This window comes from Pleurodeles waltl, chromosome 8 (genome assembly GCF_031143425.1).
Source record: "Pleurodeles waltl isolate 20211129_DDA chromosome 8, aPleWal1.hap1.20221129, whole genome shotgun sequence".
Taxonomy (NCBI): Eukaryota; Metazoa; Chordata; class Amphibia; order Caudata; family Salamandridae; genus Pleurodeles; species Pleurodeles waltl.
This window is the reverse complement of record NC_090447.1, coordinates 1415405287-1415432222: the sequence shown is the minus strand read 5'-3', so window position 1 is coordinate 1415432222 and position 26936 is coordinate 1415405287. Positions and strand designations below refer to the sequence as shown.

The window sequence follows — 26936 nt, the reverse complement described above, 5'->3', positions numbered from 1 at the left end:
GGCGTGCAGAGGGGATGGCAATAAGGTAAACCTTTAAGTGCCAGCAATCTCAGTGAACAGGTGTGCACTGGCTTAAATGACATGCATATAAAAAATGCAACACTAAGTTCAAGTGTCAGTGTGGCATGATGATCAGCATTGGTAGTACCTTGTGATTAAGACCTCTGATAAAAGCGCATCATAACAGGTGATTTAAATAGAGGGAGTAGATTAGGATTAGGTAAACAAAAATAGTCTGAATGGGTCTGAAGATAACCGTTAACTATGTCCACTGCAAGGACGTGCTGGGCCTGTTTAGCTCATCTGTTATGCATTCCTCTTGCCTTTAATCTCCAGAGACGAAGCACCTCTTGGCACGGTAACCAGACTCCACTCCGCCCTATTTGGTGCAGTACCACATAGCAGCCGTTTTGTCAATGAGGACTTGTGCCAGCCTCCTTTTGATCAATTGCAGAAAGGATTTCAGGGCCAAAAGCATCAACTGAATCACCAAAAGACTGATATGCAGCCGGCTCTCTGTCAAAGACTGGAGGTCTCAGACATCTGTCAATCCCCTGTAAAATCCACAACCAGGCAGTACTGCATCTGTTGCAACATGAAGCCCTAGTAGAGAAAGGAGAGCGGCCTGCCGCAGGTCATGATGGCATTTGTCTGCGACCAGAAATCAAGCAGTGACCTGTGAGATCTGTATAGAGTTAAAGAGGCTCACTGAAACCTGAGGAGCCACTGTAAGGTCTATGGATGCCATACAGCGTATGGGATGAGGTGGATGTACGAATAAAGTCTCTGAGTGGAGTTCAGGTGGGTCTTATCATTAATGGAAAACCACAAGGATATAAGGAATCCAGTTGTTGTTTGGAGGAAGCCTACAACTGACTGCGACAAGCCCATTTTGAGCAACCAGTTGCCTAAGAAAAGGACCACATGTATCCCTGACTTCTGAAGATAGGCAGCGACCACCACCTTCACTTTCGTGAACACCTAAGGGGTGGTGGTTGGTTCAAGGACAGCACCGCAAATTCAAATGCAAATTCAAGGTCTCAACATCCATCAACACTACCCAATCTACTGGCTCCAGAGCAGAAAGAATCTGAGGCAGGGTATTTTGAATTTGTCTTTCCTCAGACAACCAATCAGTGGGCAGCCCCTGAGTATAAGTCTGAGGTCTCCATCCTTGTTCAGCATGAGGAAGCACAAATGACACCCCCTGCTCTCTCCAATTCTGGCACCTTGTGGCCAAAGCAGAGGGGTCCAGATGTACAAAGCGGTTTTACGGTCTATATGCACGAAGTGATTTTACTGTTGCAAAGGTCAAATTGGAACCTTTCTGACGCAAAAAGGTTTTTTAAATGTAAAAAACCCAAATGCAGTTCAGTAACATGTTACCAAATCACAATTTGGGTTTTAGAATAAATACAGCATTGGTATTTGGAAGGGGCATTTAGGGAGCGTCCATTCCAAATACCTATTCTTTACCTTATGTTTTAATGTTTTGTGACTGAAGTCTGACTGCAAAATATTAATATTTTTCCCCCAAATCAAAATTGGTGCTAACCATTCGTTAACATGAAAGGATCCCAAAGGGACACCTTCGCCCTTTTTCAATGTCAATCAAAACATGTTTTATGAGCAGGCAGTGGTCCCTGGGTCCTAAAATGTCCAAAAAATGTTCATAAAATAATTAAATTTCTTTTTTAAATGTATCTCGTTTTCCTTAGGAAAAGGAGATGTATTTAAAAACAAAATGTTGCTTTATTTAAAAGCAAACACAGACATAATGGTCTGCTGACACCAGCAGGCCACCATGCCTGTGGCTCTAACCAATGGTAGAAAGTCTCAATTTGCGACCTACCTCATGTACAATAAGGTTTTGGGGACGGCTGGCAATATCTCGCTGGCCATGACCCATAGGACATGAGCGTAGGGTGTACATGCCCAGAAGACACACTGCTTTCAAGGATTGAAAGGCTAAACGAGATTAAGAGAACATTCTGTTTCTGAAGGCATCAATACATCCCAACTTTCTATCCAAGGCTTGGTCAGAAAAGCATTAGTGTCGTAAAGAACATGAGGTTGTCTCCATTTTAAATGGGCCAAGGCTCCATTTTCTGTATTTTGGCAGACTCAGCAATATGTATGCATTTAACGCAGATGTTGTCTGTTCTTATCTTTTCAAGAAACTATGAAAGTGTCAAGTTAAATTACATATAGACATCAACAAGACACCTGATGCAAAATCAGTCTGGAACAAGTGTTTTGTTAGCTCCAGTGTAGTCTGACTTGTTTTAATTTTACTTTATTTGTTTAAAAGAATGCATTTTAGACCAAAATCTTGATGCTCAATGGTTATGCCAGACATTCCTAAAATGATGTTGGAAATTCCATCTTAGATAAGATACAATATATAAGAACTTCCCTTTGACCACTTCTCAGGAGAGGTTTAGAAGGACAGGTGTTAGCCTTTCGCAAGGAATGCAGCCTCCTTCAATCAATCAATCAATCAAGGGGTCTTGTAGAGCGCGACTTGTCACCCCAGGGGGTCTCCAGGCACTGGTGGGTTTCTGCGAGTCTCGGAGGTCGAAAAGCCAAGTCTTGAGCTGCTTTTTAAAGTCCTTCAGAGAAGGGGAGGTGCACAGGCATATGTCGTTCCAGGACTTGGTGGCGAGGTGGGAGGAGCGACCTCCAAATCAGTGGCGAGGGATGCGGTGGACGTGGGCCTGGGTGAGGGTTGCTGAGCAGAGTTTTCTGGTGGGTTGGTGGAATGAAAGGTGGTTGCTGATGTAGGTGGGTTGGGAGTTGCGGAGGGCTTTGTAGGCATGCGTGAGCCTTAGCATCCGATGCCTTCTTACAGGACTGGTCAGGTTCCCTCAACTATGCCTTCCCTCCTTTTCTCATGATCAGCAGGGTGCTCGCTCAGCTCAGACGACAACAAGCTTCCTTGATACTTATAGCTCCATTTTGGCAATCCAAAATTTGGTTTCCAACTCTTTCGGAACTCTCAATATATTTTCCTTTCCTTCTTCCCCCGTTTCTGAATCTTTTGTTGGATCCACTGCATTGTCCTCATCCCCTCATTTTGGACAATCTTCTCACCCGTTCAGCGTGGAAAATCTCGGGAACTCCCAATCTCTCCCTTTCATTTCGGTGGAAGCTTCCCAGTACTTATCACAATCCTGGGCTCCAGGTCCCAAGAAAGCTTACAAATTAGCATGGTCTTTATGGCACAGCTGGTGTCTGGGAAAACACATTGATTCATTTTCAGCAGATGTGATTTTTATTGCAAACGTTTTGGCTGCTGAAGCTAGCAAAGGTAAAGCTTTTCGTACCATCAATCTATATAGATCAGCGATTTCCTCCAATCATGTCTATGTGAATGGAAAACCAGTTAGAGAACATCCTCTTGTTTGTCGTTTTTTAATGTGTGCAAAATTTTCTAATCCCCCATGCCTAAATACAGACAATTATGGGACGTCAATATTGTTTCAAATTTTCTTTTGTCATGGCCTAATAATAACATGCTTACCTTAAAAAGGTTATCTGCTAAGTTAACAATGCTTTTATGTCTTGTTGCTATCAAACAAATTTTGGATGTCAAAGCTTTAGATATTTCTAATCGTCAATTTACTCATACTGGTGTTTTATTTACGATTGTTCGTCGTACTAAAACTAATTTATCTTCAGTTTTTTATCCTTATTTTCCAGATCATCCCAAACTATGTGTAGCACAATGTTTATAAGTTTATGAACAGAAGACTGCAGATTTAAGATCATCCTCTGTTTCACAACTTTTAATTTCATTCAGAAAACCCTTTAATCCTGTTTCAGACACTACTTTAGCCCACTGGGTTAAATGGATTATGTCTTTGGCGGGCATCGGTACTTCCATGTTTGGGTCTCACTCTTCCAGAGGAGCCATGGCTTCCAAAGCCTTTGGGGTAGGTTCTCGTTTAGAGGACATTCTTAAATCTGCAGACTTGTCAAACAACAATATATTTAACGTTTTTTATTGTAAGCCTGTTGATAAATTTTTCATTTAATGTTATTAATATGCTTTGAACTCGCATAATATGAGCCTCCAGTCTTGTCATAAAATGTAGATTTTCCTAGTCCCTTGACGGAAAGTCTTAATTTTATTAAAGACACGGAGGCGAGTATTATGCCTCCACTTTGGTTTAACTCTTGTTCAATTTTCTCCCCCCCCATTTTTATTAGCCTCAACACCGACTATTCAACCGTCATCCTAAGCCAGCATTTCTATCCTTGTGGTCCAGTCTCCAACCTTTTTTTCACCGGCCAGTATTCATCTTCCTGTGGATTCTCCATGATGCAATCATTATCTGTTTCCTGGAATGTTGAACTTTTGTTCTGACTTGTTGTCCTTTATCATGGCTATCCTTATTATTTTTGCCATATTTCCTTTATTTAATTCTGACTGACCTCTCGCAAGAAAAGAGGGCTGTTCGCAGTCAAGTGATGTCATTATGCCCTATATGCATGCTTATTGGTTCGTATGTTGTGGACACTTTTTTGTTCCCATTGGCTCTTTTTCTTTTCCTCATGGGAACTATAGTTTGTTGCTTGACTGCTGCTATTCATTAAAGTAAGAAAAGAAACTCATAATACTCGCCTCTGTGTCTTTAATAAAATTAAGACTTTCCGTCAAGGGACTAGGAAAATCTACATTAACCCATTTCGGAATTTAGGGCTGACCCTCCATATGGAAGGGAGATGTTAGACTGTCCCTATAAACATAAGGCAAGGTGTGTTCTACAAAACAGATCCCTAATTAATGGAAAACGAAAACCCTCTACCACTCCCAACAATTCCCAGCCACAGATCACTTTGTTATGTACAAGTACTAATGCTCATGCTTTATGATTTCTTCCTAAATTACAATAAAACAAAGGAGACATTACTTATACACTAACTCCTTGTTAAAAAGGAGTCTAAAAACAAATCACACCGCTCTCACAAGGTTCCAATGCCATTAACATGCATATGTAGGAATGGCTGTAAATAAGTAGCATTTGTTTCGCACTAACTTGGCCAAAAAGGCAGGGGAGCTTTGTACACAGTGAAATGCGAGCACACAGTCAACAAGTGATGAGAGGTATCTAGTAGTGGATTGTTACAGGATATAGGGCCTCATTACGACATTGGCGGTAAATCCTGCTTACCACCGCAGTGAGAGCCGCCAACATACCGCCGTGGTGGTGGATATCCATTGTTCATATTATGACACACACACACCCCAATCCGACAGAATACTGCCACATACACAAATCCGCCAGCCCAAAGGTCGGTGCTACAGTGGCAGAATCAACAACCATACCGTTACGTCAACAGCACAACGCCCACCATATCATGACCCACGAATCACCACAGCGGACATTCAATGGCAGTAGCCACTGGTGGTACCCACTGGCGCACTCAGAATGGCCACCTAAATGCTAAACTACACCACATTGGCCAATACCAAATATACACACCTGACACTCATACACACACCACACCCACCCACAGCACTATAGAACACACACCCACATTACCCACAACCCTTTACGAATATAAATTATTGCCACCAGACTGACACCAAGACCACCGCAACAACTAGACACACACACACCACATATGCCCACACATCCCTCACGCACCCAACCACAGTACCCAGCACCCACACACTTACACACACCACACAACACCTATGTCTCCACAAAGGCATCCCCATTTCACAGATGAGGAGTTGCGGGTCATGATGGAGGAAATAGTCACGGTAGAGCCACAGCTATTTGGAGCACAGGTACAGCAAATATCCATTGCCAGGAAGATGGAGCTATGGCGGAGAATCGTGGACAGGGTGAATGCCGTAGGACAGCATCCAAGAACAAGAGACGACATAAGGAAGAGGTGGAACGACCTATGGGGGAAGGTACGTTCCGTGGCAGCAAGGCCCAGCTCGCCATACAGAGGACTGGCGGTGGAGCCCCACCTCCTCCCCCACAGCACACAGGATGGGAGGAGCGAGTCTGCATCCTGAGGGACTAACTGGAGTTGCCGGAGGACTGGACACTGGTGAGTCAATATTTACTACTTATCACTCCTCATACCTGCATGCCATCACAGCCCCTCACCCTCACTCCCATCACGCCACCCCATCCCACACACTGCACCTACACATATGACTAACCCCAAAGCCAAGCCCTGCATGCCATACCAATGCATGGACAGTCGTCCCCGTCCTTTATGGACACCTATCACAAAAGAATGCACAGCATGGAGAACTTACAATCCCACAATACAACACCATACACAAACAAAGGTGGCAGGGCAACAGCAACGATAGAGAGGAAGCTAGGGATGTACAATACGTCACAGACATGAAGCATAATACATCACTTACATCCCCACAGATGCTCCAGCCAATCTCAGTGGAGAGGAGGTGTCACGACTAACCAGTCCCCCAAAATAAGATGCCCCCAGTGATAACAGTAACTCTGGACTACAGGATCTGGATGAACTACCTGGCCCATCAGGGACCACTGGTCAGTCGGTCACCCCAGCCCACTCCCAGTCAACCTCATACCCTCCCCCATTAGTATCCAACACCACAGCACCCTCCCAGCGTACCCACACCTCTGTCCCCAGGACACATCAATCAGCAATGGGCCCACCTGTACAGGGACCCCAGTCCGCACCTCACACCCAGGACAATGAGGGACCTGGGGTCAGTGGCAGTGGGCACACCGTTCAGGGGTCACAAGAACAGGGCAACAGGGACACTGGGAGGACCTCTGGGCGCCAGGGGGAGGACAGGCCCAGGGAACCGACTCTCCAGGAGGCACTCAGCAATGTCCAGGGGTCTACCAACAATCCCAGGACACGATGGGCCATACCCTTAACAACATGCAGGAGAACAAGCGGCTGCAGGAGGAACACCATCAGAAGATCAGGGAGGACTTGAAGGCTCTCAACACCACCATGATCTCCATAGCAGGGCTGCTGGCAGAAATGGCCAACATCATGAGGGAATGGTCAGCACAGCAGTGGGCCCCTACCACTAGCTAGTCTATTGACCAGCCCTCCACTTCTGCTGCAGCTAGTGGGCAGAAGGCCCCGCCGCAGGAACCACAGGCCCCTAGTACTCCTCCCCCTGTAGAAGGCGAACCACCCCGCAAACATTCCCTGCAACCCAGACAGAAGCCATAAACACTTGCCAAAACCAAGACCACTGCCAAGAAATTAAACTCTCCTGATTATCCCCCTTGTGTCCCACCCTGTCACCTTGTCCACTTTGAACTGCCTTTCCTTCCCTTCCCATGGCCCCTTGGACACTGGACCTGTGCTACAAACAGACTTGAACAATACCCTGGACTTTCCTCTACCATCAAGCCATTCCATTGCACTTTAAGGTCAATAATTTGCACTACAATAAACACCCATGAACACAATTTGAGTGACACCGTTTTATGTGTTGAAAATGTGTATTTATGGGAACAGTCACATCTAGTGCAAATGATCTGAACACTGTGATAGCATACAAATAATGACCTGTAGCTGTCTGCAGTAAACAAATCAGGACACTGTTGTCATATCACGAACATCTGTAAAAGGACAAGCCATAGGTGACAGTAAGTTGAGATGCAAAGGACGTGAATGCCTTCATGCTACAGCCACACAGAAAACATCAATAGTCAGGGTAATATTCAGGTGCACTGTCTCACCTGTATATTGACATATAACTGATGTTCTGCTGTCCACATCCTCATCCTCTGCCTCCTCATCCTCACTGTCCTCAGGGTCCACTGTTGCCACAGGGGCATCTCCAGTCCCCTCCTCATGCAGAAAAGGCACATGTCATCTGAGGGCCAGGTTGTGCAACATGCCACTACTATCTGGCAGACCTTCTCGGGTGAGTAGCACAGGGTTCCACCTGTCAGATGCAGGCATCTGAACCTGGCCTTCAGGAGGCCGAAGGCCCTCTCGATTATTCTCCTGGTTCGCCCATGTGCATCATTATAACAGTTCTCAGCCCCTGTCCCGGCATTCCTCACAGGGGTCAGGAGACACAACAGGTTTGGGTAGCCAGAGTCACCTACAACTAGTGAGGAACAAAATGTAGTCTTACACAATCCTATTGGGATAACACTTGAATACAATGACATACAGTGGATGGGGACTCTGGCTCACCTATTAGCCACACCTTGTGCCTCTGTAGTTGGGCCATCACATTTGGGATGCTGCTATTCCTCAGAACGAAGGCGTCATGCACCGACCCTGGATACTTGGCAATGACGTGGGAGATGCACTGGTCCGCCAGACACACCATTTGCACATTCAGTGAGTGGAAACTCTTCCGATTCCTGAACACTTGTTCATTCTGATGGGGGGGGGGGGAGGCAAACGGATTATGTGTACCGTCAATCGCCCCAACAGTATTGGGTATATGTCCCATTGCACAGAATCTGGCCTTCACAGTGGCCAAATCTTCCACCTGGGGCAAAGAAATGTAGCTGCACATGTGTTTCACCAAGGCAGACAATACCTTTGCCAGCACGATTGAGAGCACTGGCTGTGACATTCCTGCTGCCAAGCCCCACTGTCACTTGGAATGAACCAGTTGCCAGGAAATGGAGCACTGATAGAACCTGCACAAAAGGGGAGGGGGATCCCAGTGGGATGACGGATAGCTGAGATCAGGTCAGGCTCCAATTGGGCACACAGCTCTGTGATTGTGGCCCTGTCCAGTCTATAGACAAGTATAATGTGCCTGTCCTCCAGTGTAGCCAAGTCCACAAGAGGTCTGTATATGGGGGTTTGTCTCCTCCTCCTATTCGTCCGCAGTGGTAGGTATCTAAGGGACACAAGGGTTAGTAGGTCGTCACAATTTGAACAATGGAACCACCACCTCAGTGTGCATGCAGCATTAATGTGATGGGAGAGATGGGAATGGCTATGTATGTGCAATTTTCGGCAATGACGCAGTTATGGAAGATCTGTATGTAGTCCACCACCATGAAATGGCAACCGCCTGTTCTGTATCTAGGGACAGGTGGAAGTGAGGTAACTCCGCCGACACTGGTCGTTGTGGCGGAAGGTGGTCTTGCACCGCCGTGCAATTCCTCATTGGCTAATATGGGTCTCTATGGGGGTACAGTGGCCAATGGGGATCATCGGGGAGGACGTGACTGCCATTTTCTGTCTATAACCTCACTTGATTACTGACTTTCCACAGGGGAACACCTACACTGCCTGTGCTGCTATGACATGTGTCTGTAACCAACCATGGCCAGTGTGACTGGGGAAAGGGCCCCTGCCTTCACTTCGAAAGAGTTGGATTGCTTGGCGGATGGGGTCCCACCCAAGTATGGACAGCTGTATGGGCCTCCAGATCAACAGGTGAGTACACCCTGGGCACGATGCATGTGGGAAGGTTGCATGGAGATGTGTGTGCAGGCATGTCATTTTGGGGGGGGGGGGGGGGGGGAGGGATGTCTGTTGGTAGTGTACATGGTGGGTGCCGGGCAATGTATGTGCCAATGGAGTTGGAAACGGGATTTGTGGGCCATATGTGTGACAGGTTGAATTGGATGTAGAATGGTGTCCTACTGTCTGTATTATCTCTGCAGGTCAGCGCCAATCAAAAGAAGGGATTGTGGCATGCCATCGCCAAGGACGTGCGGACCCTGGGGGTCTACAGCAGGCGGAGCACCCACTGCCGGAAACGGTGGGAGGAATTGAGACGCTGGGCACAGAAAACCGCGGAGGCCCAGCTGGGCATGTCTTCCCAACAAGGAAGGGGTGCCCATGGGAACCAGACCCCCTAATGGCCCGTATACTGGTGATGGCCTACCAAGGATTGGATGAGCACTTGGGGGCATCACAGCAGCCACAAGGGAGTGAGTACAGTGGGCGTTACTATCATAATTGGTAGGTGGCATGGGATCCGGGTGGTGGGTGTGAGTTAGTGGGTGCCCCTTAATGCCAGGTCAGAGTTTGCAACGTGATTCAGCTCAAGGGTAATGGGTGTATAGCAAATACAGGTAAACGAGCTCGGTTGTATTCCATGTCAGTCAGGGCTTTGTGGGTCCCAGGAGGGGTGCAGTTAGAGGCGGTTGGCCCTCACCTTGCTGTGGCATCTAGCCAATTGAATGCCAGTGCAATGCATAGTGCTCATTCCTGATCCCTGTGTGTGACAGTACTGTGTATGGCAACAGTGGCGTTGGTGCTATAATTGACCCAGTGCCCCCTTTCTCTCCCTTCCCCCTTCTCCTTCTGTCATCCTGTTCAGGTGTATATTAGCATCATCTGGCGGAGGTTCAGGGGCACTGGCAACAGAGGGAGATGCATCCCACAGGACCCAGAGTCCACCGACGCCGAGGGAACCAGTGGGACGGAGTGAGGGAAGCACCACAGCGGGGACAGGAGGTGACAACACTGACTCAGATACCTCCTCTGATGGAAGCTCCCTAGTGGTGGCGGACACCTCTGTGACCACCCCAGCTGCAGGTACAGCTGCCACCCCCCGTACCAGCACCGCCCTCCCAGTAGCCACTCACGGAGTTGCCCGTGCCCCCTCACCCAGGAGGGTGGGCATCTCCTTCACCCCAGGCACCTCAGGCCCTGCCCCAGTGAGCCCTACTGCCCTGAGTGAGGAGGCTATTGACCTCCTGAGATCCATCTCTGTAGGGCAGGCAACGATTGGGAATGTCATCCAGGGGCTGGCATCCAAGATGCAGCAATGCAATGCATTCCTGGAGGGCATCAACAGTGGACTGGCGGCCCAACAGAGATCGATTCAGGCTCTGGTCTCCTCTCTGATGGTAGCCATTGTCCCTGTTTCTATCGTCCCCCCTCAAACTACCACTTCCCAGTCCCAGTCTCCTCAACCCCAACCCATCCAATGCACGCATACAGACGAGCATGCACACAAGACATCACACAAGAGTGGCACAGTCAAACACAGGCACTACACTTCAGTCCACAAGCACTCACACAAACACCAGACAGTTGCACACACATCCACAGCCACTGCCTCCACTGTCTCCCCCATCTCCCTCACAGTCAAGTCTACACTCACACCTGCATACACTGCTTCAACAGCCACCACCAGCATCACCACACCAAGCAGCACACACACCTCACTAGCAGACACCTTCACAACATCCATCCACGTGTCCCGTGTCCTCTCCCACCCTGTCTGTCCCCCTAACTCCTAAAGGACATAAACACAGACACTCAGACACCGAACAGCCATCCATCTCACATTCGCACACTACCCATACACCTGCACCCAAGTCCGGCAGATGTACTCCTAAAAAAAACACTCCCTCAAACTCCACTTCCATCCCTCCTCCTTCATTTCAGCCCACCGTCCCTGAGAAGCTTTTCCTTGCCTAACTTGACCTCTTCTGTCCCCACCAGTCCTGCCTGTAAAAGCAGGGTCCCAACGACCTAGCCCAGCACCTCAGCCAAACAGTCCACGGGGACAGTGGAAGCACATCCTAGTCATGGAGGCAAGACAGTGAAGGATCCCACTCCACAAGCCAGGAAAGGGAAAGATCCCACTCCCCCAGCCAGGAAAGGAAAGGATCCCACTCAACCACCAATGTAAGAAAAGGTTCCCACTCAACCACCAATGCAAGAAAAGGTTCCCACTCAACCACCAATGCAAAACAAAGTTCCCACTCAACTACCAATGACAGGCAAGAAGCCCTCACCTCCTGCTGGGACACAGCAGCCCTCACCTTCAGCAGAGGCTGCCCAGGTGACACCTCCCCCAGCACAGACAATGCAGCCATCTCCTCCAGCTGAAGGCATGTAGGCCACCCTCCAGGGATTGTTGTCAAGGAGCGCCCCTCCAGGATCAGTGGGCAAGTTCCCCACCTGAGAGGCTGTGACCTTGCACTCCCCAGCATTGGGAAATGGGCATGGAGCCCCTTCCAGAACCAGTGGGCAGGTTCCCGACTTCAGCTGAGGTGCCCCCACCCACTTCCCCCTGAGGGGCCTGTCCACTTCCGTGATGTTGCCCCTGCACAGTTTTGTGCGTAGATAATCAGGATCAAGTTGGGGCTTGGACTGTGCCCTGAGGCCATGTGGGCCTAATGGACTTTAGACTAGGCATTGTCCCTTTCTGGACAATTGTTTATGTATCTCTGTTCTAAAATTGGTACATATGGTGGCTTTTGCCTTGCAATTACAATTTAAGTACTGCCAACCTCTAGACCTTGTATTATTATGCCGTGTGCCATTGGTTTACGTCTGCCGCTGGTTGTGTGTATGTGTGTGTGTGAATGCTGTGTGTCGTGCATGTGTGTATCACTCTCCTTTTACTCCCTCCCTCCCTTGAGTGCTAGGCGGCTGTATTCACCATCGTCGTCTTCGTCAGCATTGGTGTCCAGGTGGAGCATGGCATAGAACAGCATCTGGAAGACAAGAAGTTCCAGTTCCATGGCGGCATTGAGCTTCTCTATGTCTCTGTTGGTGAGTCTTTGGGATTCTGTGGTGTGATTCTGCCAGACTTTTGATGTTGTTGGTACTGCCCTGGAAATCGTGGCGGTATGCTGTCATAATATGGTGGGCGGTACCTTGTCTTCCGCCTGGCTGTTGATGGCTCCCGCCGTGGTGCGTGGTCTTAACGCCCTGGCAGATGGTGTGGTACATTGGCGGTCTATGGGAGTTATCACTGCCATGGTCATAATTTGGCAGTAATTACCGACAGCCTGTTGGCGGTATTACCACTACTTTAATAGTCACCGCCAATGTCTTAATGACCACCATAGTGTTTTTTAAGGAAGTACATCTTCAGCTCTTCACTACATTGGAGCAGTGTTGGGATGCTCCTTATATTTATAGGGATACTGCTACAAATCCTGGGTGCATAAATAGAAAATACCTGCTGCTTTGTTTTTTCTCTTTTACACTTCTCAGTCTGCAGTTTGATAGTGTCCTGGCTGCAGATGTGCCAAGAGCTTCCAGAGATCGTGAGCTTGTCTGCAAAATAAGTGGGGGTGCAGGTCATGATGCCTTTGTATATGATGCAGCTGGTTCTGAAGATGGTGTGGGCCAGCATGAAGAACTATTAGAGTTCAATCATTATGGAGGTGATGTGATTATAATTCTTACTACCCTTGATGAGACCTGCTACGGCACGTAGGATGGCAGTAAGAGATGCCAGTGTGGAGTCTGGGAGACCCAGGCACAGAGCATTATCCCCATCTAGATGCACAAATACAAAGGATTGAACACCAGTTCCTACAATGCATGGCATGTTACACTGTCGTTATATAGTCATCGTGCTGCTCAAGCTACACGGTTATGTGGTGTGTTACAGGAACGGAACTGTCAGTCACAGTCTAACTGTGACAAAAGGCTTACCAGGCAGTGTGAGGCAAGTGGGGGAAAGCAATCCAAATGCCAACCAAAGTGAGACTTGGTCATAGAGTAAGAATATAACAAGAAAAACAATATGAGGCACCCCACATTTTAACAATTATAAATAAGATATATGATATGTAAATTGAAAAAACAATTCATTCAGCATTAAACAGAACTGCAAAAACCGTCCGGTACAATCCAGTAATTTATTGAGTCAAGTCTTCAAATTAAGCAGCCATCAGTCCATAAAATGCATTTCCAGCCAACATGTGTTTCGTCTCGGGAAAATTTGCATCCCACACGACTTCTTCAGAGCTTAACTATCCATCCAAAACCAACGTAATTGGGTATCCTTGTCCATCCAAATATGTCCCTTGTGACGCTGCGAAATATACCAATCAAACTGTCCGATTCCCGTAGTAGCAGACTCGTCTCCGTGTTAGGTGTCTCAGAGTTAGGACGCCGATGGCAGCGTACTCTCACATCGGCGTCCTAACTCTGAGACGTCTAACTGTGGGAGTACTAGTGACTAGTCATGTGTGGTGCAGGACTTATTTCATCTCTGAGCTGGAGTACATCTACTTTTGTTTTGGGTTCTTCTGGGCTATAGTAACTATAGAAGTGACGTTTGCGAATATCACTAGCCTACCCTTTTGTGGGTGGGAGCTTGTCCCTCCCTAAACTCCTTCCTAATTCTCCTTAAACCCTCCTTACTCACTTCCAAAACCCCTCCCCTCTATTAGTATTCCCCATTTTCCAACCACTCTCAACTGTCTCATCCACATTTACTACCAAAACGTAAACCTATGTGTGTGGAGACCTCCACACAAAAAAGACAGGAGAGACTAAGGAGTTAACATCAACAAGTAGGTTAGTGGATATAATTTTCGAGGCTGTTGGTAGTTCTACTGTAGTACTAATAAGTGTGTCTGCAAGAATGTGCATGCATGGGTGAGATCTTGTGAAGTGTTGAACCCTCTTTGGCCTCATGATGCCTGCTGCTGTTATAAAGCTGTTTACAGCTTGAGATTGTGAGATTTGTATAGTAGATTTGCAAGGGACATATGGAAGAATGAAATTAAGTGAAAAACAGAAGCAAAGAAAAATGTTAAAACAATTATAGGCTGTTTGAATTTGATGTGTAGTTTCTGAAATACATCTACGTCTTACAGCAATCTGGACATTTGGTATGTAAACTGGACTGGAAAATGCATGTTATCCTCCACTTTCTCCTTGCTTTTTTGGTGCAGGTAAACTACGAATACTCAGGTGGTGGGCCAGACTTGCTTGGCACAACATGGAAGAATTGGAATATTTCATTAGTGCGCCTCCAGAGCCTAGGACTTTGAAAGCAGTATGCACGTAAAACATTTATAAAATGCACGATTTAGTCCTATACGGATGTTGGAGATGAAGGAGAGGGGAATTTGGGTATCCTCCCTCATTCTCAGCTATCTAGGCAAGAGTATTTACTCCAAAATAGCTTGGAACATCGGCAGCTGCCACTTCTCTAGCATTTTGAATGTAAACATTTACTGTTTTTAATATTTTCCTTCACCCGGCTGGCTCTGTTTTCTTGTCTAGAAGATTTTCAGATCTAGTGCACTGAAGGATTGTGTTTAGCAGTTCGAGATGCACTGATCACTGTGTCAGATTGGGGCATATCTGTGAGGAGAACTAAAATGTGAGGCTTGTGCTGTGTTTGTGCACATTTTGAACAGCCCTCAGGACCTGCGTTTGTATATTTATACCAACGCTGGAGCTATTCTGTGCCGACGTGGGGAAATTTGGAGCTGCAATGTATTAAGTGCATCTTTCTTCAGAAAAATAATAGAGGATGGTGAGGGGTACTGCAACGGATAAATCAATCTGTGTAGGAATACATGGTGGCTGACTAGGCCATAATACTTGCATTGGGGCCCGCAGCTGGGGCTGGCACTACTGAGCATCAGTTCCAAACTTCTCTGTCTATCAATCGCAGTCCCATTTGCAATACGCCATTGTAAGTAGCTGGCTCTGTATGTACTACATCAAAATGAGATATAGTGTGCAGAGTCCAGGGGTCCCCAGAGGCTTAACAGAGGCTAAACTGGATAATATTAATGCTCTCTTTTTATGGTAGTGTGGTCGAGCAGTTAAGCTTATCAGAGGGTAGTGCAAAGCATTATTTGTACACACACAGACAACAGAAGCAGCAAACACTCAATGAGTTAACTCCGGACCAATGGTTTTTATATAGCAAAAATATATTTTCTTAATTTATTTTTAGAACCACAAGATTCAAGTTGCAGATAAGTACCTTAAAAGTTACGTATTTCACACAGGTATCAACAGTACTTTGTTTGAAATAGGTAAGTAGTACAGTTTTCGAATTATTGGCAATAATCTGTTTTTAAAATGGACACAGTACAATTTTCTGAAACCGTTCCTGGAGGGAAGAAATGTAAGATCGTTTTACAGGTAAGTACAACACTTACAGTTGCAGTCTCCAGGGTTTAGGAAGTCCACCGGTTGAGGTTCAAGTTAACACCAAACACCCACCACCAGCAACACGGAGACGGCCGAGATCAGAGGTCAAAGTTGAGCAATTGTAATGTGGGCTCCTATGGAGACAGGGGTTACTCAGAATCAGGCCTGCCTGCAGGTAAGTACCCGTGGCTCGGAGGGCAGACCAGGGGGGATTAGAAGAGCACTGAAGGGGCCACAAGTAGGTGCCAAACATACACCCTCAGCGGCGGCTGGGTGCTGGGTGCAAACAGGACATCGGGTTTTCAATGCTGGTCTATGAGGAGACCCCTGGGATCACTCGGAGGCTGCAGGGGAGGTCCAGGGGGTGTCTCGGGCACACCACTGGTTGGACAGAGAGAAGGGCCACCTGCTGAATGTAGAGACACCGGGGGTCAGTTTCTCCAAGCTCCGGGGGGCAGCGGGTGCAGAGTGTCTTTAGGAGGCAGATATCTTCGTCTGGAGCCTAGCTGTCAGGGGGGGTCCTCGGGATTCCCTCTGCAGGCGTCGTCGTGGATGGGTGGAGAGGTCAACTCAGGATGGGCACTTCCTCGCAATCGCCTGGGGACCCTCTCTTGCTGGGTGGACCACCTGGACACGGGCCATGGGCATCGGGTGCACAGGGGTCAATACTCACGCATCTGGAGTGAGGTGGGAGTCCTTGATTGTAGGTTCTTCTCAGACAGAGCCGCTGTCCTCCGGAGTTCTAGGTTCTTTCGGGTGCATGGCAGTCCTCTGGAGTTGGGCAGAGGTCGCTGGTCCCGCTGGATGCGTCGCTGGTCTTTTGCAGGTTCTTTGAAGTAGGAGACAGGCCGGTAGAGCTGGGGTCAAAGCAGTTGTCGTCTTCCTTCTTCTCTGCTGGGGGTTTCAGCTAAGCATTCCTTCTTCTTCTTGTAGGTAAGCCAGGAATCTGGTGAGCTGGGTTCAGGGAGGCCCTTAAATCCTAGATTTTAGGGGTGTTTTAGAGGTCAGAGGGCAGGAGCCAATGGCTACTGTCCCTGAGGGTGGCTACACCCATCTTGTGCCCACTCTCTTTGGGAGGGGGGACACAAATCTAACCCTATTGGACCCTGTCCTCCAAACCAAGATGGAGGATTCTGCAGGGAAGGGGTCACCTAAGCTCTGGACACCTTAGGGGTGGTCCTGGCTGGGGTGGTCACTCCTCCTGTGTCTCCCTAATTTTCCCTCCGGACTTGCTGCCAAAAGTGGGGCTTTGTCCGGGGGTCGGGCATCTCCACTAGCTGGAGTGCCCTGGGGCACTGTAATCAGAGGTTTGAGCCTTTGAGGCTCACCGCCAGGTGTTACAGTTCCTTTTGGGGGGGGGGGGGGAAACGGAGGTGTGAAGCACCTCTACCAAGGACAGGCGTTGTTTCTGACACAGAGTGCACAAAGGCATTCACCCCATGTGGTCAGAAACTTGTCTGAAAGTGGCAGGCTGGCACAAATCGTCAGTCCTACACTAGCAGTTTGGCTAACATACAGGGGGAATCTCTAAGATGCCCTCTGTGTGCATTTTTCAATAAATCCCACACTGACATCAGTGTGGGTTTATTGTGCTGAGAAGTTTGATACCGAACTTCCCAGTGTTCAGTGAGGACATTACGGAGCTGTGGAGTTCGTAATGACAAACTCCCAGACCATATACTCAATATGGCTACACTGCACTTACAATGTCTAAGAATGGACTTAGACACTGTAGAGGCATATTGCTCATGCAGCTAGGCCCTCACCTGGGGTACAATGCACCCTGCCTTAGGACTGTAAGGCCTTCTAGAGGGGTGACTTACCTATGCCACAGGCAGTAATTTGTGGGCATGGCACCCTGAGAGGGGTGCCATGTCAACTTTGTCTTTTTCTTCTCAACAGCACACACAAGCTGCATGGCAGAGTGTATGTGCTTGGTGAGGGGTCCCCTAGGATGGCATAATACATGCTATAGCCCTTAGAGACCTTCCCTGGCCACATGGCCCTTGGTACCGTGTGTACCTTTTACAAGGGACTTAACTGGGTGCCAGGGTTATGCCAATTGTGGAAACAAAGGTACAGTTTTAGAAAGAACACTGGGGATGGGGCATGGTTAGCAAGGCCCCAGCCCACTTTAAATCAAAGTTGGCATCAACAATGTGTGGGGGGGGGGCGTGTAACCATGCCAACAGTGGCACTTTCCTACAGCCATACCCAAGGTGACATGAGGATTTTGGCCAACATTACTTTAAACCACACACTTTTACATAAATGTTACCCTCTGATTCCTCAAAGTGCTAGCTCCAAACCTAACCTATGAAGGTTTTGTTAATGGTAGACAGTTTTCTTTAATATTAATGTTACTGACATTGTACTTTGAAATGTGTAATTGGCACCCATTTTCTAAATCTATTCTTGGGAGGGTGAGTACTTACATCCTCTATAAAACTGTATTTACATTGGGATGTTCCATCTGCCACAACTCATGAGAAGAGTCCACTGCGGGAGAAACTCCAAACCTCCTTAAATTTAAAGCTCATCAAGTTTTGACCAGGTTTACTGGCCCCATGTGCAGCACTTGACACAAACAGTCCCACCTGCTCCACAAGGGTTCTTTCTATCTCTCCTGAATGGAAATCTTTGAACTATGTTCAATTGTAACTAACAAACTTTAAAATGTGTCATTTGTCACCCATTTTCACTTCTGAGGAGAAAGAACAGCATAAAAAATATTGTTGTGCTTTAAAATATCACTGTCAATACAGTACTGTTTCAAATGCTACCACGTCAAGTCTGCCTCTCCTCTCCACATACAATTCTTTGTCTTTGCTGGGGGCCGTGCCCCCCAAAATACATACAATGCTGGCTACAGCCCTGCCTTGGTGAACACCAGAGGGGCGCTGGTAAGGCCAGAGGGGAGCACGGTGAACTGAAAGTAACATCTGTGGGCAGGCAGGGAAGGAGGCAATAAGGAAATGATCGTTCTGCAAGTTCAATGCTATCATCCAGTCTCCTGGGTCCAGGGCAGATAGAACCTAAGCCATAATGAGAATTTTGAACTTCTCCTTCTTGAGGAACAGATTGAGGGACCAAAGGTCTAGGACAGGGCGGTGAGCCTTGTCCTTTTTGGGGTACCAGAAAGTAGCAGAAATTGCAACCCCAACCTACATCTGGCAAGGGAACACTCTATGGCTCTCTTGCCCAGGGGGATGTAACTTCTTTGCGGAGAAGGGATAAGTGAACCTCTGTCATCCGATTGTAGGATGGTGGCATGGATGGAGGGATGGTCTTGAAGGGAAGGGAGTAGCCCCTTCAGACTATTTGCAAAACCCACCAGTCAAATGTTATGGGGATTGCCAGGGGAGGAAGTGTTAGCGTATCCTGCCTCCGACTGGCCCTAGGTGGGAAGCTTAAAGGCTGCTGCGGTGAGGGGGTGAACTGACTGGACTGCTAGCTCCCTGATCCACAAGGTCAGGGGATCCCACCCCCTTGGCCACACAGCACAGTGGATGGCTGGGAATTGACGTGGATAGAGGTCTCTTCCATAGCCACAAAAGGAGCAAAAGGCACAATGAGGGTGATGAAGGGCTGCCGGGAGGCACAGGAACCAGGCCGTAGGTTGAGAATGCTTGAAGCGTTTGAGTGCCGAGTCAGCCTTGTCTCTGAAGAGACGGGTGTCATAAAAGGGCATGCCTGTCAAAGTAGCATGGACATCCCCTGAAAAGCCAGACGTCCTCAGGCAGGTGTGGCGCCTCAGGGCCACTGTCGATTAAACTGCTCTGTACAGCAACTCAGCTGTGTCCAGTCTGCAACAGATGGTGAACTTTGCTGTTTCTCTCCCATCCGCAACTGCTTGGCAAAGTACAGCCCAGGCCTCCTCCAGGACCTGCGGAAGCACTTGTGCAAGTGTATCCCACAGCGTGTGGGAGTAACAGCCCAAAAGGTATGCCATGTTCAGTGACAGTAATGCTAGCCTGGTGGAAGAAAAAAATCTTCTTCTCAAGTGTATCCAGCCTTTTGGATTCCCCATCTGGGGGTGCAGAAGGGAACAAACCCTGGAAACTGTAGGCTTGAATAACCAAGTTCTCAGGGGTGGGGAGTTGCACCAGAAAACTTAGGGGGTTATTCCAACTTTGGAGGAGTGTTAATCCGTCCCAAAAGTGACGGTAAAGTGACGGATATACCACCAGCCGTATTACGAGTTCCATAGGATATAATGGAGTCGTAATACGGCTGGTGGTAAATCCGTCACTTTTCCGTCACTTTTGGGACGGATTAACACCTCCTCCAAAGTTGGAATAACCCCCTTAGTCCCTTGGAGCGGGACCATGGCAGTGGCCAATTGTCCTGTTCACAGGATCCCCTGAGCTGCGTTTAGACCAGGTACCAATATGTCATCCGTAAGGGCCTCATTAAAGGAAGGAAGCTCCAAGCTGAAGCACCTCTGTCAGGAGGATAGTCCCAACTGCCACCAAAGCAACTCAAGGTCCAGGACCTCAGCTACTCTTCTCAGAAACATGGTAGCCACAGTCGGGGTAGACAGCATGTCAGTATCTGGTGAACTATCCAGTCCGCTGGCTTCACCCAAGTCTGTATGCCAGTCCATAGGGTTTTGGGTATTCTAAAGGGTCCAGCAACCCCTCCCATTCCTCACTGTAACCTAGCCCATAAGAAAGGGGTGCAGGAACCGACACAGGAGGCAAGGCTTCTGCTGGCATCGGGGTCGGCTTCAAACCGCACCCATCCAGAGCTGCGTTGGAGTCTGGGAAAAAACTGGGGATAGTGCTGCCCATGATTGCAGGCGGTGACGGGAGCACTGGCGTCGGGACCGATGTCACGGAAGGTCAGTGTGGCACGATGATGTCGGTCCGGAAGCAGGACTGGATCAATGGGTGCCCCTCGGTGCTGAGGCCGAAACCGCCAGTGTGAAACCCAAAGGGGCCCCTTTTGACTCTGTGGGGCCAAAAGGCGCTGCAGCAGTGTCGGACTGCCCAAAAATTAGGTGCATGGCCTTACAGAACTCTTTCAACTGGGCAGGGGGTCATGCCGGCTCGTGGAAACTCAGGAGGCGCTGAGTTGGCCCAGGCACAGGCTCTGCAGAGCGAGGCCTAGAACGTCAATGCTCCCTCGTCTCGGCGGCTGACAGACGAGGAGAAGTCAAAGAATGCTTTGACTTTTTTCTTGTGCCTCGACTTACCCGATAGCCCCGAGGACTTGGAGCGGGATGATGATGGTGGAGGACTCCGCGACCCAGGAACTTCCTCTTGACTGAGATCTCGACTTGCGGAGTCGAGCACCGGGCCACCATCAGCTTCAATACTGCTCCCTCAAAGCCTTCAGATGTGCAGCCTGACGATTCAGAGAATGACCTCAGGTCATGGTCATGCTCCAGGAGCTAAAGACAAACATGATGCAGATCAGTCACAGATATCACCGGATGACAGGAACTGCAGGGCTTGAACACAGTCTTCCTTGATGACATCCTCAATGCACTAGGAGTTGAAAAAAATCAAAAAAATCTTCAACAAAAGTTAAAAAAAGGCCAGTCAAAAAACGGACTGAAAGGTAGCTCTATTTGGATCAGTGCAGACTGATGTGTTAAGAAAACCACTGACGTCAGTGAGCCCAGTTGGCGCCTATATAGGAACCGCAACATTATATCTGGCGCAGATGATGCTGACAACGGACGCTAAGCCGATCAACGCCACCTAACAGCGGGCAGGATGACTGCTCAAGAAAATGCTTCGGATCCAGAATGATACCTGGGTGAAAGTCACAGGTAAGGAATTTGCAAGTAGAAGTCTCTATCAGATGACATCTTTCTAAAAGATAAAGGGCCAGATGTAGGAAATTCCGGCTTTGCGAGTCGCAATTCTGGATGGTGTCCCTGACACCATCTGCGAGATGCAAGGGGGTCGCAAAGGCCGACCTCATTAATATTAATGAGGTGGGTCGCAATTTGCAACCCCCTAGCGAGTTGCAGCACTCACAGGGATGGTGGCCTCCTGGAAACAGCAGACCACCATGTCTGTGACTGATTTTAAATAAAGCCGTTTTTTTTTTTTTTTTAATGCAGCCTGTTTTCCTTAAAGGAAAACGAGATGCTTTACAAACGAAAAAATGAAATGTGTCAGTTTCATTTTTTCAGAGCAGGCAGTGGTCCATAGGACCACTGCCTGCTCTGAAAAATGTTTTCAGGGCCAATCACAAAGGGGAAGGGGTCCCATGGGGACCCCTTCCCTTTTGCGAATGAGTTACCACCAGTGTGACACTGGTGGTAACTGCGAATTGCTTTGCGACCGCGGTCACAAAGCAATTCTGCATTGCGATGAGATTCGCAAATAGGAAGGGGAACACCCCTTCCTATTTGCGACTTGCATTCCCATTTTGCGAGTCGGTAACCAGGTTACCGACTCGCAAAATGGAAATGGGCATCACGATGTAGCTTTTGTGTCTCGCAAACAGCGATTTTTGCTGTTTGCGAGGCACAAAAGCCTTGCTACATCTGGCCCAAAGTTACAATAAGTCATAAAGAGAAAAAATTAGTATCATTTGATAACAATATGATTAGTGATGTTAAATTCATTGAATTTCTGTAACATAGTTCTAGAATACATCATACACTAGTTAAGATAATTTGTTCATAAGTAGTTTGCAGAGTCAACTGCAGAGGTGAATCTCAATTTTGATGGCTGAAAAAACATAATATAATTTCTGCTACAATGTAAGCATTACTTTGCAAAATGCCACTGGAGTGTTTTTGCCAATATGGTAAGATGTCAGTAAGTTAAGCGCCCACTGCCTTGGGTACGTTCCAGCATATTACAGGTTTGAATTCCCCCGGGGATACTATGGTCATTTACTGGGTTTATAAACTGAGCACTAATTTGTAGCATAGTAGCAACCACTGTAATTTACAGCACAGCAAAAAAATCTAATCTGTAACACCAAGCACTATATAATAAAAGATCATTAACTACAGAAAATGGTACTTACCTAGTAGCCATGCATATAATCGTCTATTTAAAGACATGTCTCTTCTCAGGAGAGTCTGTGTTGCTGCTGAGAGAATGTGAACTATATCAGACTTGAGGAGCGGGACAGAACACTCAGTAGGGTCCTAAGGAAATAAGAAAAAGTATCTAAAAATTGATTTTAAACAATGGGAAAAATCACAATCCACTTGATTCATTCATCCTATACAACTACTATACACACACACACACGCACACACACGGGCATGTGACTTAAACTAACTCCTTCTTTCTAGTACCCTTCTCTTCCAGACCACCTGTGCCCTATAGACCACCAGGGTTTCACAACAACTACTCATGACTTTTAACAATTGAATTGCATTACCATATTATGAAAGAATATATCAAAAAAAAAAAGTGACAAGCACAATTATTTTTCTTAAATGAGTTGGAATTTGAAGGCTAAAAATTAGGTTGGTATTGTTAGCTTGATTCGCAGAAGCTGCATGAGCGCAGCAAAAAAAACTTACAATGCATGACTGGTGACCTCAATTGAAGTACCGCTGTGCTCTGCCAAAATAAGAGCATGCATAAAGAGGTAAAAACAAATAATGCAATATGCCAAAGTGTAGCATAACGATTCTGCTTTTAGAAAAAAAAAAAACACACTTTGAAAAGGTCCAAACTTCCAATTAAAATTATAACTTTTGTACGTTTTTGTTTGTAAATTAAATAATTTGTTTAATAATTTGAGTATTTGTTTGATATAGACTCATTTCTGTGTTTTTGTGCATTGTTTTGAGGCTCGAGTCATAGAAATGTCTGAGGCCGTGTTTGATTCTAATAGTGGTTCAATGGGGGGTCCAGTGAAGCCAAAATGTATGCATGGCACTGGTGCCAACATCTCTGTCAACACAGCCTGTGATTCCCAAGCTGGCACGCAATACATACTTTGGCTTGTTCTGGTCATCATGTATAGTTTGAGCCAGCGAGGCTCTGTGGCCTCTAGGAATGACTGGCAATATCTTGCTGTCCCTGTCCCATAAGGCATGTGTGTAGGGTGTACATGCCCAGAAGGCACGCTATTTTCAAGGACTGTAAAGCTAAACTAGATGAAGAGAACATTCTGTTTATGAAGGCCTCAGTACATTCCCACCCTCTATGCGAGGCTTGGTCGGAAAGGCATTAGTTACGATACAGACATTCAAGCTGCTGTTCCAGACTGATGTGAAGAGTTCCACTAGGACAAGTTACTTACCTTCAGTAACACCTTATCTGGCAAAGACTTTGGCCCTCATTACAACATTGGCGGTAAGTGCCGCTTACCGCCATGCTGACTGCCGCCAAGATACCGTGACCGCGGAAGTATACTGCTACCCGTATTATCACCCACACATAGAAATCCATCACTATGCAGACACACACACAAGTCTGCCAGCCCAAAGGTCAGTGATAAAATGGCGGTACCAACACCGTTACGCCAACAGAAATACGCCCACAGCATCATGACCCACGAATCACCGCGGCGGTCATTCAACAGTGGTAAACCATTGGCGGTACACACCGCCGAGCTCAATATACACACACACTAACAAAACACCACCACATTGGACAATTCAAAATACACACACCTGACACACATACACACACCCACACCAATATAAAACACACATACACACACACATACCCACTACCCACAACCCACAACCCTTTACGACCCAAAGATTGTGGCAAGTGAGAGAGAGACAAGCCAGGAGCACCCACTGAATCTGAGCCACAAAACACCATCACCCATTCACCATCCACGCACCTCACAGCACACACCAACACATCACCCCACACACCCTCCCACACACCACTCACACTACACCCATGGCACCACAAAGACACCCCAGGTTCTCAGAGGAGGAGCTAAGGGTCATGGTGGAGGAAATCATCCGAGTAGAGCCACAGCTATTCGGATCAGAGGTGCAGCAGACATCTATTGCAAGGAAGATGGAGCTATAACGGAAAATCGTGGACAGGGTCAGCGCTGTGGGACACCACCCAAGAACAAGGGATGACATCAGGAAGAGGTGGAACGACCTACGGGGGAAGGTACGTTCCGTGGTAGCAAGGCATCAGATAGCAGTACAGAGGACTGGCGGTGGACCCCCACCTCCTCCCCGACAACTAACAACATGGGAGGAGCAAGTCTTGGCGATCATGCATCCTGAGGGCCTGGCAGGAGTAGCAGGAGGACTGGACTCTGGTAAGTCAAATCTTTACTACTTTATCCCCCACCCTACCTGCATGCCATCACAAACAACAACCCCTACCCTCACCCCCATCACCCCACCACCTCACATATACCCCACCATCACAACCCACCCATCCCAATACCAAGCCCTGCATGTAACACCAATGCATGGACCCCCATCACAGACCTGCATGGACACCCATCACCACAGCATGCACACTAGTGACAATAACTTAGCAAAACCAAGCACAACTCACACAAGCCAAAGCTGCCTTGCAAATAACAACCATAGAGGGAAACATATCCATGCATAAGATGGCACACGCAGATACAATAACACTGCATTTACATCCCCACAGGACCCCCACTCAACGTCACTGGAGAGGAGGTGCAGCAACATCCAGTCGCCCCCCTGAAGAAGCCACCAGTGATTACAGCAGCTCTGCACGCCTAAGTCATGATGACCAACCTGGCCCATCAGGGACCAATGGACAGTCGGTAACCCAGGCACATCCCCAACACACCTAAGAGCCTCACCCCTCAGGAAACACCACCACAGCACCCCCCCAGCAGGCCCATCCTTCTTTCCCCAGGACACGTCAATCAGCAGTGTGTCCACCACTACAGGAACCCCAGGCAACCCCACAAACACAGGACGATCAGGGACCTGGGGTCAGTGGCAGTGGGCACACGGTTCAGGGGACAGAGGCACCGGACAACAGGGAAGCTGGGAGTACTGCTGTGCGACAGAGGGAGGACAGGCCCAGGGAACAGACTCTCCACAAAGCACTCACCAACATCCTGGGAGCATACCACCATTCCCAGGAGACCATGGGCCAGATACTGGCCAAGCTGCAGGAGACCCAGCGGCTGCAGGAGGGACAGTACCTGGGGATCAGGGAGGGTCCGAGGGCCATTCTCACCACCCTGGAAATAAGACTCCTGATTGTCACCCTTCTGTTCCACTCGGTCACCCTGTCCACCTTGAACTGCCATTGCTCTTCCTATGTCCCCTTGGATAATGCACCTGTGATACAAATAGACTGGACTCTACCCTGGACTTTCCTCCATCAGCAACACAGCCCATTGCAATACCCCCTGCACTTATCATCACAGAAATAAGCACCCTTGGAACAAAATCAAATATGGAGTCTGGCAATTGTTTGTCAAATGTATTAGTTTCACAAACTGTAAACATTGCAATTCAAATGTACTGTAATATTTACATAGGTATGACCTGTAGTGGGCAGCTGTAAACACACCAGGAGCCAGAGTGGGGCACAGAGATCTGAAAATAGAGATGCCAAAGGGTACAGTAAGTGGCCATAGAAACAGGGAAATCAGGCTGCCATGTTCAATGTCAAACACAAAACTGCAATGGAGGGTGAAGTTACAGTGTCTTACCTGTGTGTCACTCGAAGTACTGTTGAATTAGTGTACTTCTGTTGTCCACATCTTCTTCCTCCTCAACATCACTATCCACAGGCTCCACCGCTGCCACACGACCATCCCCAGGTTCATCCTCCTGCAGAAAAGGCACCTGGTGTCTTAAGGCCAGGTTGTGCAACATGCAACGATGATCTGGCACACCTTCTTGGGTGAGTAGTACAGGGATCCACCTGTCAGATGGAGGCACCGGAATCTGGCCTTCAGGAGACCAAAGGTCCTCTCAATGATCCTCCTTGTAGGCCCATGTGCCTCACTGTAACGTTCCTCTGCCCTTGTCTTGGCATTCCTCACTAGGGTCAGTAGCCATGAGAGGTTGGGGTAACCAGAGTCACCTGTAAATATTCGAGGGATGCCTGTTAGCCACACACTAACCCTTAGGGCCAAACCCACACCCATATATCTACATCAACTGGGTGGGGACCATGGGCTCA

At 47.9% G+C, this 26936-nt stretch overlaps 1 protein-coding gene across 1 annotated transcript in view; it reads right to left on the bottom strand.

The window, feature by feature from the left end:
• The window catches only part of DOP1B (DOP1 leucine zipper like protein B), a 604399-nt gene that overhangs the window by 369806 nt on the left and 207657 nt on the right, over positions 1 to 26936 (bottom strand). Inside the window, exon 7 of the mRNA XM_069202530.1 lies at positions 22840 to 22963. Coding sequence (XP_069058631.1) covers positions 22840 to 22963 — 124 coding nt within the window. The remainder of the gene's footprint in view (positions 1 to 22839; positions 22964 to 26936) is intronic.